Source organism: Dicentrarchus labrax, unplaced genomic scaffold (assembly GCF_905237075.1).
Source record: "Dicentrarchus labrax unplaced genomic scaffold, dlabrax2021, whole genome shotgun sequence".
Classification (NCBI taxonomy): Eukaryota; Metazoa; Chordata; class Actinopteri; family Moronidae; genus Dicentrarchus; species Dicentrarchus labrax.
In genome coordinates, this window is record NW_026136705.1 from 7,771,429 (window position 1) to 7,792,363 (window position 20,935).

General features: G+C 40.7%; 1 protein-coding gene across 4 annotated transcripts in view; it reads right to left on the reverse strand.

Annotated features, from left to right (window-relative positions):
* The window catches only part of LOC127364170 (protein turtle homolog B-like), a 141,235-nt gene that overhangs the window by 42,296 nt on the left and 78,004 nt on the right, over positions 1–20,935 (reverse strand). For 3 of the 4 annotated variants that reach the window (XM_051401442.1, XM_051401440.1, XM_051401443.1), the window contains exons 6-12: positions 19,603–19,744; positions 10,775–10,920; positions 5,264–5,406; positions 4,989–5,129; positions 4,376–4,492; positions 1,840–1,990; positions 566–689 (exon numbers count right to left, since the gene is read on the reverse strand). In XM_051401442.1, the coding sequence (XP_051257402.1) occupies positions 566–689; positions 1,840–1,990; positions 4,376–4,492; positions 4,989–5,129; positions 5,264–5,406; positions 10,775–10,920; positions 19,603–19,744 (964 nt within the window). The remainder of the gene's footprint in view (positions 1–565; positions 690–1,839; positions 1,991–4,375; positions 4,493–4,988; positions 5,130–5,263; positions 5,407–10,774; positions 10,921–19,602; positions 19,745–20,935) is intronic. The other variant, XM_051401441.1, reaches the window with a different exon arrangement.

Below are 20,935 nucleotides of genomic sequence, written 5' to 3' on the forward strand. Positions count from 1 at the left end.
AGATGGCAGTCATTTTTGGTTACAATTTGGTGAAAGATACAAAACACAATAAAAGTTAAAGATTAATTTGACTGATTTATTTAATTTATTTTTTTATTGCGATAATATCATTATTGTTAATTCTTTTGGCCCACAATAATCTAACATCAAGACAACTATGTTACATTTCAGTTAACAAGTGGAAAATCACTTCAGTGTGATTCAGATTATACTGCGTCAGTCATAGATAAAACCTCAAGTAATTCAATAAATGAAAACATCTCAACCCAGGCCCTTTCTCCAGTCACCTAGCGGCAAAGCAGCAGCAGCAGCAGCAGCAGCAGCAGCAGCAGCAGCAGGACAGAGGTTTTTGGGTCATGTTCAGTTTAGTTGCAACTGTTTTTACTTGTTCCTCCAGAAATTCCAAGATTAGAGATGAAAACTCACTCACACTGGATCTCCATGCATTTCCATCTCTACGTTTTCACAACTGTTCTGAACACAACCCTGGAAAAAGACATTTTCAGAAATAACAGAGGAAGTAAAGAAGAAAAAGCAGGAAGCAAAGCATGCTGGGATGACTCACACATGGCCGTACCAGACTGAGAATGTCTGCTGGAAGCCTCCGTCGTAGCCCGCCTCCCAGGACACATTGGCCCAGGTGGAGGATGCCACTACATGGACGGTGGTGGGGGCGTGGGGGCTTGTGCCTGCAGGGAGGGAAAGCAGTGAGAAAGGTGTTGTTAAAAGGGCACATTAGTCACCGAGTAGCCTTGCTGTGATACAGTGCATTCATTTTTCTTGTCAAATGCATTTACTGTGAGCTGGACCCAGTAATGTGTTCTTACGGAGCCAGAAACCCAATGCAACATCTTATTGGAAAAAAGAAAATAAGAGAGAGAACATTACAGGTCACATTCTCCAATAGGGGATTAATAAAGTATATATCTTCATCTTCTTCTTCTTCTTCTTCTTCTTCTTCTTCTTCTAATGTCATCTTGAGTCCAAAATAAGTTTTTTGTAAACATTACCTGTGCTAAGATAATTTCTCCAGTCAAAATTCTGAATATGTATTTTTGCTAATTTCCGGTTCCATTGTTTAGGTACTGTACTGGAGCCAAAGTAACAGAAAACCAATCAGGAGCCAGTTGAATACAGTCATTGTTTTGCTCTGATTTGGAAGTGAGGAAGTACAGTGGTTAGCAAGGACAAAGTGTGAAATTTACCACAGGCATTCAAATATTTTAGAAATTCAACATCTTGATCTTGAACTTGAACTTAATCTGGAACAAAATCATTCTGCTCCTTCAGAGCTTGCAGTGTGTTATCCTGAGCGGTTGAGAATTCATGGAAGAGATGCAGGATGGCAGTTTAAAACCACCAGTACAACCACTACCTACCACAGCTAAAATATACCTCTTAACTCCACCGCTAATGAGCTAACTAACTACAGGTAAAAACAGCTGCCAGCAACAGTTTTCATTTCAGGCGGCAAGATCAACAGTCGGCAGCTAGAAATGAAAAGCTGCTTTTCCCTCCCTCTTAAGAACCCACTGTTTGTAAAATGTTATCATTGCACACTAGGAATGGGATGATATATGGTACGACATGAAATCAAAAACACTCTTGTGTTTTTAATTTTCATTATTGGGCTAATAGACCTTTTTCATAGCAGCCATTTTGCCATGAAATAGTAATACGTGACTTGAAAAAGTTGCCTATTTTGCTAACGTACAGTCCTGCATTGATTTCCTGATTGAATTCTGAATTGGCACAAGGGGGACAAAGAGATTCTAATGTACTGTATATATTTATGTAGGTTTCTATATGTATATGTGTTTTTGTGTACATGTTGGGTACCTATGACTTGGACGTGCGTGCTGGCAGTGATGCTCGTGGCAACGTTGGTGGCGACACACTCCCACTCCCCGTGGTCCTCCTTTGTCAGTGACTTGAACTGTAAGCTGCCTCGGGGCAGAACATTGTGCTTGCTTTTACTGGGCTTCCCTACCTGCAGTAGAGAGAGTCAGCCAGTGAGAGAGAGACGGAGAGAGGTGCACAATAGGTTGGAACGTGGAGTTCAAAATTCATAACCTTGAAAAAAACATGCATAATACAGTAGGGACAGTTTAACAGCTATTAAAAATATCAATCTGCAATCTCACATCTGCTACAATAATACTGCTTTCAGTATCTGACTAATGTATCAAATTTTACAGAATGATGAATTATGAATTTCATAAGTGGGAGACAAAAACAATAGCTAATCAGACAGTAGTCAACGAAAAAGATTAAACGTGCTCATAATCAAGCAAAAAACTGGGAGAATCTAATATGTTCCCTTGATTGCTTATTTTATAGACATCATTAAAATGTGATTAAAAACACTAAAATGACATACTGTAGTTTGAGTAATTAAAATCTGCGCCCACTACAGGCACAGGTTTCAGAATGAAGATTTCTCAATGGAAAACACTGAATGCGAAAATAAAGCAACATGAACTGGTGGTTAAAAATCAACCCCACAGTAAATTACACACATGCTGTTAACGGCCGTATTGCGTTACCCAGCCCGAGGACTGACTCGTTGAAATTTATGGAACCGTTACAAACTGGAATGATTTAGCCCTTGATATTTACCTAATTAAAAATAAATCATCCCTTAAAAAGAATATGCAGAGGTATTTATTGGCATGCAGATGACAGAGTGAATGCTATTTGCTTCATATTCAAACAACACCTATATATAGATTTTTAATTAGTATTCTTTCTTAATGTATGTACAGTGATGACTGGCTTTGAATTGTATATGATTGTACACTTTAAATGTAATATTATGTATATTAATTCAATTAATGTTTATCATGTAATGTGCTATGTATTGTCAGGGTATTGTCAGTGACCTCAGGGAGATTAGCTGATCACCATGGCATCAGATAATGGGAAAAATAAACAAAATTAAAGCTGCAAGCAGCATTGGGCGGGACCTCTGCATCAACCTACGTCGTGGCCTACAAGGCGGTCGCCCGCCGAAGCCGTGCCACGCCACGCCACGTCACCCCACGCCCAATCCCTCAACGGCGGAAGCCGAGGGAGACCGCTCTACATTGTCACGCATTTCAGACACCGTGCGAAAGACTTATTCGTTCATAGCGAGACTCTTCACTGAGAACCGTGGAAATTCAGCGCCACGCCACAGACATGCCGTTTGACGCGCAGTAAATATTTGATTAACTTTTCACCAATGTGTCTAGATTGCAGTGATCGAATTTGAAGTCAATACGATAAAATCTGTAGGAGGAGTTAGTTCAAATTGAAGCACTGAAATGCTGGAAATGGCATCACAGTTTGACATTTGATTCAACCTGGCCAACTTTGACGGCACGCCACAGACACGCCCTTCAACGTACAGTCACAAATAGCACAACTTTCTCTCACTATTAGTGAATATTATCACATAGATGTGTTCAGGGCGGGACTCTCATCAGACAAGTGAAGTTTGGAGTCGAATGGACAATGTACACTCAAGTCATAGCAAAGTTGTGTTTTGTGGCGGTACATAAAAATTTGATGCCACGCTACAGACACACCCACTCACCACAGTCATCACATATCATTAACAATGTGTTTTGTATTTCATAAGTAATTTTCTGGTGGATCTGATCATCCTGCTAGTAGTAGAACGTGATATTTCCTGTTGCCATTAGGTGGCGTTCTCACTATTACTGAATATTATCACATAGACGTGTTCAGGGCGGGACTCTTATCAAACGTGAAGTTTCGTTGCGATCGGATCATGTACGCAGAAGTTATGACCACTTTCTGTTTTCATGGCGAAGGATGGAAATTGGACGCCACGGGACACTACGCCACGTCCACGCTGTTCGATGGAATGTCGTAAATAGCGCAACTTTTAATCGTGAATGTCTTTAGGTGGCTGTGTCCAAATGTGGAGTCAATCCGATAAATTCCCAGCATGCAATGCAATGGCGAAAATCGCCAGAAATGACCACAAAATCCAAAATGGCCGACTTCCTGTTTAGTTTGAGGTTGGTTGAGTCCAAGAGGCTTTTCTGCTACTTTTATCACGATACACGTGTACAGGTTTTCGTACATGTTGGCCTTACGCATCTTGGGGGCTGATTCGGGGGGCGGGGCTCGACATTTGGCGGTGCCCGTGCACGGGGACAATTGCATACATGACTTTTTGCCACGTTCGAATTTTGTGCAAATTTCCATGAGCTTTAGAGCATGTGGCGGCCACCAAATATGCAGTCAAAGTGCAGCAAATAATAATAATAATTCCTAGAGATACAATAGGGCCTCCCAGAGGTCACTGGCTCGGTCCCTAATAAAGGCATAGGCAGGGGGGTGTAGGGTGTGGAAAGTGTCTTACCTTCCTCCATGTGATATTGGGAAAGGGGTCTCCCTCTGCCTCACAGGGGATGACCAGTTCTCTCCCAGCCTCCTGCCTGTACTCCCCTCCAGGAACCACTGAGAATTTGGGAGGGTCCTGCCCAGCGTGAAACAGCCAAGAAAAAACAGATGAGCTGCACTGCCCCCTGGATGTGTCAGAGCTGTTTTGCTGTTATGGGCTAATCTGTGGTTGCGTTTCATTAGTAGTTCCACTTCCCCTCGTTCACTTACCCTCAGCCCTTGGTATGACGTAACAGCATACGTCGCACAGAGGCCACTTGGAGCGCGGAGGGAAAGTGGGCGGGGGAGGAGCGGGGGATTTAAATGAAACGCACTTGCCCTTACTCTGCGTTATAGCGGCAATGACGTAAACTGCAATGCATTGTGGGTGATATCCACCTCGGAGTGACCATCGTTGTTCACTCGCTCCCTCAGCCCTCCGAGGGTCCATCTTACCAAGTTCACTTCAGTTTTCCAGACAATTGGAAAGACACATATGATGGCGGCGGGGATTCCGGGGGAGGGCAAGTGAACGAGGGCATGTTGAACGACTAATGAAACGCAGCCTATGTGCACAGTTACGGTGGGAATACCTTTAGCACCAGGGGAGCGGGAGGGGACCATCCCATGGAACCCAGGGCATTGTAAGGCATGCAGGTATAGGTGCCGAGAGAGTCCTCTGTCACCTCTGCCACACGGATGCTCCCATCGTCCATTTGGCTCCAACCAGGGTACTGTGGATGGAGAAGTCACGGATTGTGTGTAAGGAGGAGTTATGTTTAGAACAATAATGGTTCCAATCAATAACTCAGGGAAACCTTTCACTCAGATAAGAGATGAAGTAAAAAATGGAATCCAAGTCACTCACCTTATCTATCCGGAGGGGGAGGCCATCTTTCTTCCATTTAACCAGAGTTACGGGAGGGTTGGCATCTACAGGACAGCGGATGAAGCCCGGCAGACTAATGGCCACGTAGATGACAGATGGCATGTTAACCACACGGGCAGGATCTGGTGAAAAACACAGAGAGAGAGAGAGAAAACAGCGAGAGTGATGAAACGTCTCTTTGTAGCTTTGGAAACCCGGTGTTTGGCAATTGGAATAGTAGTGTGGAGGAGATTGGGAAATCACACAGTTTGTGGGAAGTGGGCTTATCATAAAATGACTAGAAGAGTGCACTCAGCAAGCAACAGATGTTGAAGCTCCTACCTCAATGCCCCCACACCTGCCCGCTGCAACCAGCAGAGGTTTGCAAAGCTTTAATAAAGATTTTGTACAGTTTTCTGTAAGATGTACAGAATAGTGTAATGGTAATGTAACCAAGCCCCCTGTGTTTGGCCTACAGGGCTGCCATGCCAATACAATAACAATAACTAGAACAATAACTAGAACAATAACATATCATACTTAAAACAGCCCCCCTTCCCTCCACCTGGCTGGAAAAACGCCACTGACAGTCAGATTTCAAATTAGAGTGGTATAATAAGAAGGTTCGCTGCAACAATATGTGGGTTTTAAGAAAAGGACAGCATCAAATGCATAATAAGCTTCAACACTTTCTTTATATTAGGGCTGCACAATTAATCAAAAAGTCGAAATTGCAATATGGCCAAGTGCAATATACAAATTGCAGGAGCTGCAGTTTTTTTCATAAAAGGTAATGTGTGTGAAATAACAGCATTAAAATGGAGTACAGTAGTTCTGCAGAGACGCCCTGGCCTTCAAATCTTGTTTTCCAGATGTATGTTTGTTCTATATGGACAACCAAACAAATTCACATCATCATGATTTTAATAGTTTTCAGTGAAAATTAAATTTGGGATGCAAAAATGAATCCGTAAGATTGTGATCACATTATTTAGAGGACGCATATATAGAGGCATATACACCTCACAAACACTGTTATTCATCTCTTGGTAGTGTGATTAAAAAACAAGTACACCTAAGAAAACAATTTAAGTAATTAAATGCACATGATACTTTCTTAAAAAATATTTTGGGGGGGCTTTTTTATTGCCTTTATGATAGTGACAGCTGAAAGCAGATGGGAAAGGGGGGCAGAGATGCAGCAAAGGGACGCAGGTCAGATTCGAACCCTGGGCTGCTGCAGCAAGGACTCAGCCTCAGTACATGGGTCACCAGCTCTACCCACTGAGCTAACCGGACGCCCAAATGCATGTGATACTTAAGCAAATACATAACTATAGCTCTACGTCAGCTTAATGGTCAAAATCTGAACTCACATCTTGGAAAATTCTTAATGAAGCCCCAGGGACCACAAGGGTTTCATAGATAGAAAGAATAGAAATCATTACTAAATCAGTGTTTCCACATGCACATAGTTTAACCATTTGCAGACCAGGCCAGACCAGGCCTCAAAACACTGGGGAATCTTAAGAAAATAAAAAGGCCTTGTTTCTGGGAAATTAGTCTAATCTTTTGTCTAAAAAGAAAAATTATCTTGTCAAGCATGTTTTGCATTAGAAAAATAATCTTGGTTTAAGAAAATATATCTAACTTCGTCTTAATAAGATATTATTTTTAAGAGTACGACCACTTGCACAACCTCTCAGTTTAACAGAAAGTCGTCTTGTCTCAGTGTTGGAAATGAAGCAGCTGTTTAGTTTCTCATTGTTTTAATGAAATGGCTAAACATAAGAATGCTTCTGGTGCCTTTATCTAAGACAAAGCCACTTACTTTTATTCTGCTGTTTGAAGAAACTGTCTTATTGGAAGATTTGATTAGGAAAAAAAGGTACATATTCTTAAATTCAGATCAATAAAGTGACCAGAATACTTGTTCAGAATACTAATCTTAAATAAGAGTTTTCATTGCTTGTAATAAGCACACTTTATGCTAGTTTTAAGAATTCTAGTTCTTAAAATTCTAAACTGATTAAGGCCACTGGCAGAGTTTTTGCTCAATACAAGAAAACTGCAGTGAAACACTGACAAGATAGATATCGTGACTAGTGTTCAAAGTAAGGAGATAATTACTTTTTTTGTAAATCTACTGGTTGATAAATTCTTGCAATACTGGAAAATATGTATTGTGTTTGTGTTTGTGTTTGTGTTTTTTTATTATTATTATTATTTTAAACCACATTAAACTGTATTTAGTTATAGACAGTGTAAACTGCATTATATCGCACCATAAGTGACCCGCCTCACCTCAATCAGTCTAATCAGATCAGCTCCGATATGTTTGAGTTTTATTACTATCTCTGCTCCACATTAGTGTCTGTCCTTTCACATTTTCCTCCACTGTATTTGAAGTCATAGATAATTGGGATTTGATATGGTCCATCTATACCTCTTGGGCAAACACAGGAGCACAAGAAAAAAAGGGAGTCCATTTGGTAGAGAAAGGGGGCTAAGAGGGGGAAAAGAAGGTGAGGGGAGGGGGCGAGAGAATCTAAAAGTTCTCCTTCCTAAATCCTGAATTCTGGAGAGGGGAGAGAGCAGCATGGTGATTAAATGAGGTCAAGGAGGACAGCTTCAAAGTAGGCACTGGGTGATAAGGAGGAGAAATGGTGTGAGTGAGAGGAGGAGGAGAAGGAGGAAGAGGAGGGGGTGTGCAGAGCGATAGAGGAAGGACGAGCCAGGCTGAGCATGAGCGTGGGAAAGAGGACAGGTGAGAGAGAGAGATGTGACTGGATGACGTAAGGTAGAGAGGAGCTGGCGGGGGAGAGAGGAGGATGAGGCGGTGAACACAATGAAGCTGGCAAGAGGCAGCAGGAGGCATTCATCTGGCGTACAAAGGAGGGGAGATGAGAGAGTGAACGAGTGAGCGAATGACTGTGTGACAAGGTGAGATAGAGCGGTTGAGCTGTGGCGAGAGATCGATCGGGCCGCACTGTTGCCAGAACAACTTTGTACTACAAGTGATGTCCTCTGAAGTCCTAACCGCCAGCCCCGGCAGCGCTCCGCCATACAGAGCCCAGAGGAGCGCCGCCACCGGCACCACAGACGAGAATACCAGCCAAGTTTCTAAATATAGCCCTCAGACAGCACTATCGCTCACGACACGCTGGTTCCCACTGCAAGATGCTTTGGGGAAGTTATTCACTGGCAGGCGTTTCAGGAGAGGAAGACAGAGGGAGGACAGAGAGAAAGGGAGGCTGTGGGAAAGAGATTTAAACAGAATGAGGCAGAGGAGAGAGAAAGGGCATGACAGAAGACTGGAGGAGAGCAAATGTTGAGAGAAAGAGATAAAGAGAGGGAACAAAAGGAAAAGATGAGAATAAGAGGAAAGAATCGGCCAGAAAGACAGAGAGAAAGAGAGAGAGCCCTCTGCAGTCTGATGGAGAAAAGTCCCTGGTCTTACAGCAATGATGTAATCCCCCCTCTCACTTCTCCCTCCCTCTCACAACTGGTGTTGCCTGCCTCTGTTCATCTCACACACACACACACACACACACACACACACACACACACACACACACACACACACACACACACACACAGACTCTCACGCCTGCACACCACAATCTAATGTACAGCCATCAGAGGAGGCAGGAGAGCGAGGGAATGCAAAATGTCTGTTGCCTTGACTACTGCCAGTGGCCGGTCACTGGTCGTCGAGGCTAAAATCTCAGAGCTCGTCCCGCCTCTGCCCGTCTGCTCCAAATAAGAGCCAGATGCTTCTGCAAAGTGACAAATTTGCCAGGCGTCATCTTTCTAGAGCTCGGAGTGACTGATGGACTGAATGAGTGTTTTATGGGAGGAGAGAATAAGGAGGCGGCAACCCGTGATAAAGACAGAGGGAGGGAGGGATGGAGATGTGTTGATGTGCATATGAATATATATACATAAATGAGTATAAATGAGAAATGAGGCGAGAGAGAGGGAGAGAAGGGAGAGGCAGTGGAGAGAGGGGGAGCAGGAGGGAGATGGAGTAAGTAAACATGCAAAACAGAAAAGTGTGTTTGTGAAAGCAAATGGGTGTTTTGGGGGTGGGGGGGATTAGGTGTTTGGCTGAGAGGTGGGATAGTGTTAGCCTGGAGACTGGTAGAGTGTCCAAATCGATTCCACAGTGCAGAGGATGCACCATTTTCCATAATAAGTTGGTTTCTGGAGGTGCAATGCGAAAGCAGTGTCACATCTGAGACTCCTGTTATAGACTAGCTTCTGAGTGTGGATAAGCCTTTGGTTAGCACCGGGGTCCCTTCTCAACAAGGTGGAAGGATTAGTCATCTCACACATCATACTGTTGAGCTACTACTGTTAAAGCAGTTATAAAGACCAAAACCCCTTAAATGCAACAGTATGTCCTAATTTCTTCAACAGAAGCTGTTGGCTGTATCGGAGTGGTAAAAGTTTGTTTTGATGAAGCCCAGTGGCTGCACAAAATCATGCTAATGGGGCATTGGGAACAAATACACTGATATTGGTAATCAAGATAATCTTTTTGCTAAGAAGGCTTTTTCAGCCAATCCACACAGAAAAAGCGCTTGTTGAAACATTTTTGTCACTCGCCAGACGCTTCCATTTTATCAAATGTATCAATCTGCACTGAGACCTCTCTCTCTACATACTCTGCCATGTTTCTTTCCTTTGAACCTCAAACATGATTAGCCATTGGATTTAGGCATCTATAGTAGTTGAGGTGGCCTTGGCTTTTAAGTGTGAACCTATACCCGTTTTGAAGCCTCAAGTTTGACATTATGGCCATCACCATGTTGTTTTTTTGCAACCAGCAGCTGTGATGTACTGCGAGTTGAGCTACACTTGCTATCAACTTGTGTGTAGCAGGAAATAATGGCTTAGTCACACATCCTCATATTACAGACAGTAAACTAAAATATTACAGACAGTAAACTAAAATATGTTTGTATGTTAAAAGATTTTAGGCAAGAAATAGTCAACGCAGTAACAGAATGTTGATTCAGCACTGCCTATTTTGACAGTTTGATCTGAGTTTGGTGTGTTGAGCTGGACGGACTCACTGAGAATGAGCTGTCAATTATAAGGTAGCCATGCCCTAAAGCATACCCTGCTTTATGGTCTATTTTACTCTAAATGGGACTACTGATTTACTAAATGAACATCATGCTGTTTTGAAGAAGACTGAAACTAGAGATTGAGACTAGAGACAAAAAACACATTAGTAAATAAAGTGAGTAAGGTCATTTTCCCATAAGACTTTATAGTATCTGATTATTTTGCAGCCCATGGAGCCCCCTTCTGACCATTAGAAAGAAAGCAGGTTTAAGACACTTAAGCATTGGCTTCACCTAAAACCGACAAGCTCTGTCCATTTATTCTATACTGTCAATGGCTTTAACCCAAACAGTTAGGGGGAAAGAGGAACCCTCAATGTACCAGTTCACAGTAAAGTTGAGCACATGTAACAACTCAAAAGTCAAAGGCACTCACATTGCACTGTTAGGTAGGCAGAGGCAGTCGGTGGTCGGCCCAGGCTGTTGCTAGGCGCACAGGTGTATTTCCCAGCATCCTCCGGCTTGACTTGGGCAATGATGAGGGAACCATCGATAAGAATACTGACTCTGCGCTTTAGGTCACTGTGAAAATGAAGAGAAGAGAAACATTAATGTTGGGATACAACTCAGTCAGTGTGTCTTATCTGGCGTCATGTCATCTGGAGGAATTCATTGTGTAGAAAAAAGAGTGAACTTTAGCAAACATCTAAGTTGTATTTCATAATAAGATTCATATACCTAATGTGAAAGACTATCTTCCACACTGAAGCTACAAAGACATTTACTTGAAGATTTATGGACAGATGAACGTGTATACCATCACTGATGTACGATGCAAGACTTCTATGAAGATGACGACAGTATGTTTGCCCAGTGCCACATTTTCTTGCCCTTTCTGCTCACATCCCAGGGGATGTGTAGCTCTGACTTTCATATAAATGATGTTCTGCACACAGCTAGTTTCATGATTCATTGCAAAATGGTTGGTTGCAGAGGAACTGTAAGTTTACAGGCTTCAAAGGTAACTGGAAAACACAGGGAAATATATTCCCTTAGTTTATTAGTCAGTGCCCTATGGCACAAAATCATAAGAATATACTATGTGTGGCTGATAGATTGACACCAATATTAATGATAACTCTGCCAGATGCAGAGATTTCAGACTTTTAAAACCTCTATAAACCATCCAGCTTGTAGGCTTTGTGTTGGAACAGAGGAAGGGGATCACAAAGATCTTGGTTCAGGCTTGACTTAGCGTCAAGCACAGTGCCTGCAGATTTTTCAGCAGCACATTCATACTCAGTAAATCCTATTATATTCTCATCCAAAAGGTGATTTTGATTAATGACACCAAGTATGGAATTCAGGGTGGGATGACCTAATGGACAATATCAAAACATACTGGCATTGCAGCATTAAAGGTGTACGCCAGCAGTTTTGTGTTGCGCTTTGTATTGTACCTTATTTTGTATTTTACCCATCCAGCTCAAGCGTGAACCTTCCATGACATTAGTGTGTGGACTACCATTCTGAAGTCTTGACTTTTGGCATTATATGTATAATATTTGTGTTATAATATTTTGATGAGAGCTGGGAAGGATTTGCATTGCCATGCATCTATGTTACTGCCACTTGGCCGGAGCTTGGTTTTTGCTTGTTAATTTTCAAGGGGTAAACACTGGCCTGGTCACAAACTTTTCAGATAAACAGTACATTAAAATACGTTTCTGAAAACAACAAAGTTTGACAGTTTGATCTGAGTTTTGTTAGCCTGGCGTATTGCACTGGATGGACTCACTGAGAACCCCAGGACTCGCCATAGTAGCGACTTGTCAGTCACAAGATAGCCATGCCCTAAAGTAGGGCTGCACAATTAATCAAAATATTATATTATTGTTATCTCAATATGTGAATAATGATGTTCAACCCCATGCAAAAATCCTGACACATACTGAAATAGCCTATCTGTCAAAATAATTGCAGTATGATGGGTTTTTACCACATTGTGGATCCCTGAAGCAATCCCCCGTTTTATTGTCTATTTTCTCTAAATGGGACCCTAATTTACAAAATCATGCTGTATCGAAGAATTCTTGAAAGTAGCTATCGAGAACAATGAACCAATGAAGCTGCCCCCTGCTGGCCATTGAAAGAATGCAGGAGTTCTGTCCACTAATTACTAAACTTTTCATGATCCAGCTCCAAAAATACTGGATCCTACACAAGTTTATCATTAACAGGACAAGCCTCTTGAGATGCAAAATCTCGGTGAGGAAGGAGTCAAGTCATTATATTTGACCAGATATGGGGTGGTGCATACAGAAGAACACACACAACAAAACACAGAAAACAAAAACTTGACAGTTGATTTGATTTCAAATAAGAGAAAAGTGTGTGCCTGTTTAACACACATGTTCCAAACTCCGGTCTGCGATGCAAGTTTTCTGTTAAAGCTGAAACCTGGTGACATTGCTATTACATCATCAGGGTTATTTTCTCAAAAAACATTATGCAACTACTTTCACAGGCTGTGTAGAACTCTTAATGACAGGTATCCTGAACATAACATGTAAAATCGCTGGAGTGCCCCTAGTAGACAAAAAGCTTTTTACCTGCTCCTACAGAGACTGAGCGAACAGCTTTTTACCTGCTCCTACAGAGACTGAGCGAACAGAGAGGCAGAGCTAATCAGATTGGGTTAAGAAATACATTAATGTACAAGTGTCTGTAAAACCGGATTAAAAATAACTTGAGTTATTCAAATAAATGCACTTAAAAATTGATATGAATTAGTGAAAAGTTAAAGAAAGTAAATCAGGGTCCTTATTCATAGCACAATGACAGATTTGAAATGGACATCTCCAAACAAATCTACATAAACTATTACAAAAATGAAATACACTGTCTCGGAGGCTAGTCATGTGAGGTTCAACAGCTGATCTATTTCACCTGAGCATTAAAAGCTGGCCCATGTGTTCACTCTGCCACCCCCTTCTTACAGCTGACATCCACCCTGCATCGTCTTTTTCTGCTTTTGCACCTTCAACACCTCCACAGCACACGTGCCACACATCAATGCATTGCTAACATTGCTGATTGCTGTTGTTTTTTCAAAATATATTTTGGGGGGCTTTTTGCCTTTCTTTTGATAGGGCAGCTCAACATGTTTTAAGTAAATCTCTCTCCTCATCACATTCCCTGAGCCTCTTTATGGTGCCAATAAGCATACTACAGGATTTTCCATTATGCCATCAACAGCATTATTTTTTTTGGACTGTCCCTCTCTTTTAAACTCTAACCCTGATAAAATCATCAAGTTTGTTTTTCAAAAACCTCCTCCAGAGTCACAGAAAACAATATACTGTCACATGCTGAGTAGTACTGCTAATGATGAGCAAACTGACCTCATACAAAATTGGTGGAATGCCCCTTTAATGTACAATGTGTGTACAAAGTGTATTACACAAAAGGGCAGACTGTAGTTTATTCACTGCTCTAAGTGTCCTAGCTCTGCATATAGTCCAGTATGGGGCACAGGGTTGAGAGGGTTACTTTAAAACTGTTATCTGATACAATTACTAATTACCTGTTAAAAATTGCCACAACATGATTACTTTCTGTTACTTTAGGATTACCTCAACACCAAATACGCAAATAAAAACAAGAGAACAGACAATTCAATAAGTACTCATGGAAGTGTATTCTATAAGAACAGAACAGTGTGACCTTAAGAAAAAAAATGGAAAAAATGGAAAATGGAAAATTTTAGGCATCACAAATGTCCTCTGCTCATTGTATTTTTAAAGAAAAACTGATGCAATTCTAATCCTGCTATAAAATCCTAATTTTACTAATACATACTAAATCTGATTACATCTTTTTTTCTGTAACTGTAATGGATTACATTTACCTTTTTTTCGTATCACGGTTACGTAACTCAGTTACATGTAATCCGTTGCTGCCCAAGCCTAATGATGCATCTATCCTTTTTCTGCATCAGACATATGTTTTTATTTGTAGAGAGGGAGCTGGGGTGGGTTTTAAGCCAGTCCTGAGTTTTAGGTCTGCTCACAAGTGACCAGCTAGTTGCAGTAGTCAAGGCAACAGATATTTTGCATTCCTTTTTGCTCCCTCCATTGCCCATTTCAAATCAGACTGTAAAAGTGGAACGAGCACAGGTGGGCTATGCAGTGTGAGTCTTGGGAGATAGGCAAGTGAAAAGAAGTGACATCATCCCTGACTGAGACGGCAAATTTAGTAATCAGTGTTGTTGTGTGTCACTTTCACAGCATACGTTTTTGCAACGTAGTATTTCTGCTGACTGAACATAGAATATGAGGGCCTTAAAAGCAAAAGAAAAAAATATTTTGGATTTAAAAAGATTCTGGGTTCAAAAAATACAGAAATGATACGTATCACGATACAGGGGTTACGATTCAATATACTGCAATATATTGCAATACTGTAAACGAGGTAACATATTATTTGGATTTAAACACTGTTAATTAGCAGGCGGGGGTTTAAACACAAAAATCTAGACAGTGTTTTTGATAACTGGTACAATAACACAAAACAAAATATTGCAATACACTATATTTCTGTATTTTCTATTCATTGATATACCTCATTCTTAAAAAAAAACCTGTCTCCAGTCGAAATGTATCAAAGCTGTTGTAGTATAAGCCATTTGGTGGCCAGAAAAGCTCATGAAGTGGTGGTTCAGGCTACAAGTGATTTAAAAACTCACAGCCTGTGGCCATGGGTCAAACTGGGCCAAGCCACGTTGATGGCCAGGCTGGACTTTTGTCTCTGCGAGCAATTTGCGATACAATTTGAAGGCTTACTGACTGCTTAAGCCTTGTGTCATTTGCCTCACAGTTTGCATGGTATTGAGCTCATTCATCAGCACAGGACAGTAGTTGTTCATGTTCACCACCTCCGCTAACAGAGACTGATAAGCATTACGAATGAATTACTCGGCTCCAAGAATATGATCATATCTGGTAGGTCTTTAAGCCTGACACTGTGAGCTGTGGGGGAAACTTTAAAACACATCTAATTCATCCTTAGTTTTACTTGGAGACACTTTCTACTGATCTTTTCCTTATTGATTTATTAGAGTTAGGGTTATTTTTCCATGCCTTTTTGCTCCTACATGTTTTCATGTTCTTGTGGTTAATATTTAAATGTTTTTATACCCTTGCCAACCGTTATTTACAGCCTGCACTGAGCACTTAATCTCAGTCATTGTGTAAATTATCATAAAAAGTGATGTTGATGTTTAGCTCTGCAGCCAATGAATCCCATACTGCATGTTTAATTCAGGATTCCTCTTAGATTATAGTCTAGATAGTCTAGATAGTCTCTTTAGCCTCGTTCTGATACGTATATGATAAGATGATGATGTGATGATAAGTATTTGCAAAGAAAGAAACTGGTGACGTACATAAACAGCTAACTGGAGCTGCAAAATCGAATTTGCGATTATTTTGACAAACACTGCGATTAGGACAGGATTCACAAGTTGTGCGAATGATAATTTTTGCATCCCAATTTTATGTTTTCACCAAAAACAAACTTGCAGCACTACAGTATTTAATTAAATTGCTGCTTGTCACAAATTTTACCTTTAACAAACAAATTGCAGCTTCTTTTTGTATAATGCACTTAGCCATATTGAGATTTCTATAATATTGCGATTTATTGTGCAGGCCTTTTGCTAACTCAGTGACACAGCTGTTAATTAGATACAGTGAACATGGAAATGGAGGAAGAGGTCAGGCCGATCCGAACCCATGGCGGCTGCAGCAAGGATTCAGGCTTGGTACATGTAGTGCCAGCTCTACCAGGTGAGCCATCACGGCACCCCTATCTATTGGCTAATGTCATAGCATAATATATGGAAATATTGCACATGTGATGCAAACTTTGCACGCATTGATCAGAAGCATATGCAGAGATTTTCATTCACAGTGCATCTCTATACCACACATCATTATCACAACTTCGAAAGACTCACCCAGACCCCTTACGCAACGGCAAAATACCAAGTTTGGCTACTACAGTGTTACATGACAGGGGGCACAGGGCATTTATTCAGTTGATATTTGCTGAATGAATAAATACATTAAATATTAATTCAATTGTGTTGTTTTTACTTCTGAAGCTGCAGCACAACTGAGTCAGGAGCACACTCACAGCAAAAGGACAAATAATCCAGGACAGGGTTAATGAATGTCACAGAGCAGTGACTAAATATGTGCTGAAAGCCCTACACCCTTTGAACACAGCAGGATCTCGAAGAGATGTCTTCATTCGCCACCAAACAAACAACCTAAAAAGGATTTGATAAGGGATTTAAAAGGATTCGGATCGATAAGAGGATTCGGAAATGGACTTGATTTAATGTTATCAAACCCCATCCTTGTCCTGATGACACTGCAGACCTGAGAGAAGCAGCCTCCAGATGAAGACGATGTAGAGCCAAAGCAGGAGCTTCATTCCAGCTTTCCAGGCTTTTGTAAGCAGCAAAAGCACACAGTCTGTAACCCTGCCTGTCCCTTGTTGAGAAAAGATCTTCATCACTCAAGGGCAAGATTTTTCATGCTAAAGCTTATATATATGATATTTAAAACATTAAAAAGGCAGCAAGCAATCATGACGTAAAGATACAGTGGAGTCAAGGTGTCACACTCCCTCTGCCTTTGTTGCTATCACAGCGTCTCTGTGGTTTGTTTCCATAGCCGGTCTGCTCCGTGTGCAGCTGAGTAGAGCGACTGAAACTTTTTTATTGTCTAAATTAAGGATTTATTTCAACCAAAGCAGAATTGGTGATTGACGAAACATTTTAAAGACTAACAAAGACTGTGTTTAGTGAGTTTTATTTTGTTTCTGTCCACTTTGAATGAAGTTACAATGTTACATTAATATGTGAGGTAAGATTAGTGTTTTTGCCTAAGGAGTGGAGAGTGATAGTGATATAAAGGCTGTTTCTGGTTAAACAAAAGGTTTATCTTTGTAGGGATCCTTTCCATAATGTTGTCAGACACTTAGAATAACAATCTGAGCCTGTCAGTGATTAGTTAACTTTTAGTGGACAGACTTTGATGGGCGCATTTGTTCCCGACGATTAACTTTAGCTTACATTGCGGCATATTTTAAAAATATTTTCACATGGTCTGAGATGCTGCTGCTCTAGAGCGACATCCAGTGGCAAGTAAATTTTGTATTTCCTTTAAGGGTGTTATTTTAACTATTTATCAACTATGCAAAATGAAAACATCACTGTTATTTTTTTTTACCATGTCCTTATTTAAAAAATGTTTATAGAGTAGACACTCCATATACACTATAAAGAACACTATTTGTATCTTATCCTCGTAATTTAATAATATTTTGGCCGGCATGGTATGGCAATACCAGTGAAAAGAGAAAAGCTCTGCCTTTGTCCAGTTATATTGCACAAACTGTATGCATGAGAGCTGGGTTCATCCCTGTCAACTCTGTCCCCTTCAAAAACAGTGCATTGAAGCAGACATTGATGCAATATGATGCATTGTGAATGTACATCATAAACCCAACTTAACTTCAAACTTTGGTGGCTGTGGGGCACTTTATGGGGAAGCAGAATGGACAAGTGCGCTGCCTCCGTCTGAACAGCTTCCAAGCATCAGCGGGGGAAATGTCATTGCTTTGTGGCGACGTGTGCCTACCAACTGACATTTCTGGAGATCCGTGGTCCAAAATGACTGACACACTTTCCATTATAAAGTTGATTTACTTCAAAGTTAATAACACAGACCTTCAGGAGATGGCTGTGTGCTTGCGTGATATTTGGCTCCCGCTGTGTGAGAGAGGAAGTGGTCTAACTGCTAGAAAACAGCGATGAGTTGAAAAGTTTAATGACATGAGGGAAGCAGAGTGTTTTCTGTTCCATCACTGCATCACTGATGGATTTTAAAACTTATTTTGCCGTGAAAGCCTTAATTATTGACCATCGGTGGGGACATTCTCGCTCTCATCTCTCTAGTGAATCTCCTCATACATTTTCATCACTTTCATCATTTATTAGAGAACTCTGCTGCCCACTTTTTAATGTCCGACAGAGCACAAGCATAGGATGATAAGACATTAAGCTAAGACTCACATGCTGTATGTAAAGCTATGTTTTGCAATTGGCATAGATAAATCTGGAGGGGGGTGCTAGTCTGATTATTACTGTGGTTGTTTTTCTTAACCTCTTTTACATGGGGGGAAAAATGTATTGTTTTTGTTTTTGAGCAAAGATGATAATTCAGTTACACATTTATTACAGTAATCTCTGTACTTATTTGACCTTGGTCCACATATTAAATTTCCCCATTTACTTTAGGCGTGGCTGTCTGAAAGAAGCTTTAATGTATGCTTTACTCTACGTGACTACAATGCAGGAACATTGAACCAGAACAAGACTGCAAACCCTGATTTAAGGAATTAACCAGAGAAGGTCTGCTCAAACCAATAAACGTCAGATTGTTGAAGCTGAATATCATCTCAATATTGGGACTCATCTGTTTCTTTTATAACTTTTCCTTTGATTTGTGTGTTATCCATCAACAATAAACTATATTTTACATGCCTCAGCAACTCAAAGACAGAAATGGCCCTGCTAATCTCCCTCCTGAGCAGAACAAATACATGACTTAAATCAGTAAAACTCTTATTAATGCAGTCCTCTATTGCCTGAACTGCTCTCTCCATATGTATTGCCACTGGTGTCTGTTTTAATGTTGCTTTTATAATCCAGGTTTGGCTATTTTGCATTCATTCTAAAGACTCGTTCATCAAGGTGAAAGAGCTTGTATATGACTTACAATTAGTAGAAATTATTTAAGAAATGCACATACTAGTCATGCAAATTTAAATGTATGAAGACAAGGATAATGTTGTTAACACTGAATGACTATCTTGTAAAAAATACTTGTTTTTAACACCATCTATTAGCTATTAACACATTTAAAGTTAGTGAAGCCATTTTGACACTTCAAAAGATTTCTCAAATCTGATACATCAAAAGGCATATATCTTGTCTGCACTATTTTTGCCTGATGATCACTGCAGTGACATTTTTACCTGATTAATACAAGTGATATCATTCCTCTTCAGTGACTATCCAGCACAAAATCAACATCACAACACAGGACTCTTGACAGTGGCTGGTGACACAGTATGTACAAACAGTTGAGGTGATATGGTGCACAATAATGAACCCGATCATAACTTTACTTCTTGAAGAAGACGTTGTCCTCCTCCCAGAACCAGGTGTAGGTCAGGTTGCGAGGGTAGGCTTCCGCCTGGCAGGTGAAGAAGGCGTCCTGCGAGATGTTCACTGTGATGTTCTCTGGTGGGGATACGATGAACGGGGGGCCTGGTGTAGAGAAACACAGAAAAGCATAGTGAGTAGGACACTTTGTCGAAATGCATGACGCCAAATGTATTTGTCAAAAAGGGATCATCAAATTAATTTAACTCAATGTTTTCCTCAGAAGAAAATCCATTTTCTGGGATGGAACCAATCTATAATCATCCGTTGAAATTTAAAATTAATAATATAGTTAATAATACTATAACATAACTTATATAATTAAGGTGAGGCAGTGAAGGCAGTGCAAATAAATCAAATACTTTTGTCAGGTAAAATTTTTAAAATTCAGTTTGGTTAGATTTAGGCACAAAAACTATTTGGGTTTAGGAAATGATCATGGTCTTGGTTCAAATAAGTACTTAGTGTAACTTCAGTAACGTAACTTACATAATTTAAATTAGAAAGAAGTCAATGCTGACTTTTTGTTTAACATGGGGCACAAACAGCAGTCTACTAATAAAAGTCCTGTACTTGTTTCATCCATCCATCCACCCCAACCTCCTTCATTGTGTGGACTTTCTCGCTCTTTACCCCCAAATTTTACCGCCTATTCTAGATAATGGGTTTGGGTTATTTTTGAAGGAAGCTGCGACCCACTAGCATCAAGCAGCACAGAGTAGACAGTAGTGGCAGAAAGTATAAATCGAAATTTACGCTACATCCACATCGTGGCAACAGGCTAGAAGTCAGTCGGCATCAGGTCAGAGGAGATTTTAAGTAAAGAAACACACTGTTTTGTTTCCTTTTTATGGACAATGCAAGTCAACAACATCCGGCAAGCCAACACGCTCTGACGACGCTCCGCTTCTGAAATGCTCTCGTGGGACAGGTGGATCATGGAAACCACCACCCAAACCGTCATAAAAACCTCATAAAGCCATGCCCGGTGGATTTCAGGGTTATAGATAGATAGATTCTTTATTGTCCTTTCCATCACCTGGCTTCAACAGCATACTGAAACGTTATACCAGATGGGCACGTCCAGAAATGATACTGGAGGGGTACCTGCAACGTTCCTGTTTGACAACTTGGGAGTGAGAATGGGCTGGTGAAAACACAAAGACATATAGCTTCATGCTCCGGACAGTTCAATATTTGTCCTGTATGTGCTGTATACTATCCTACAATCTAAATGACTGTACTGTTCACATAGAGAGCATGAGTCAGATATGACCTCTATCACAACTCCGCCAC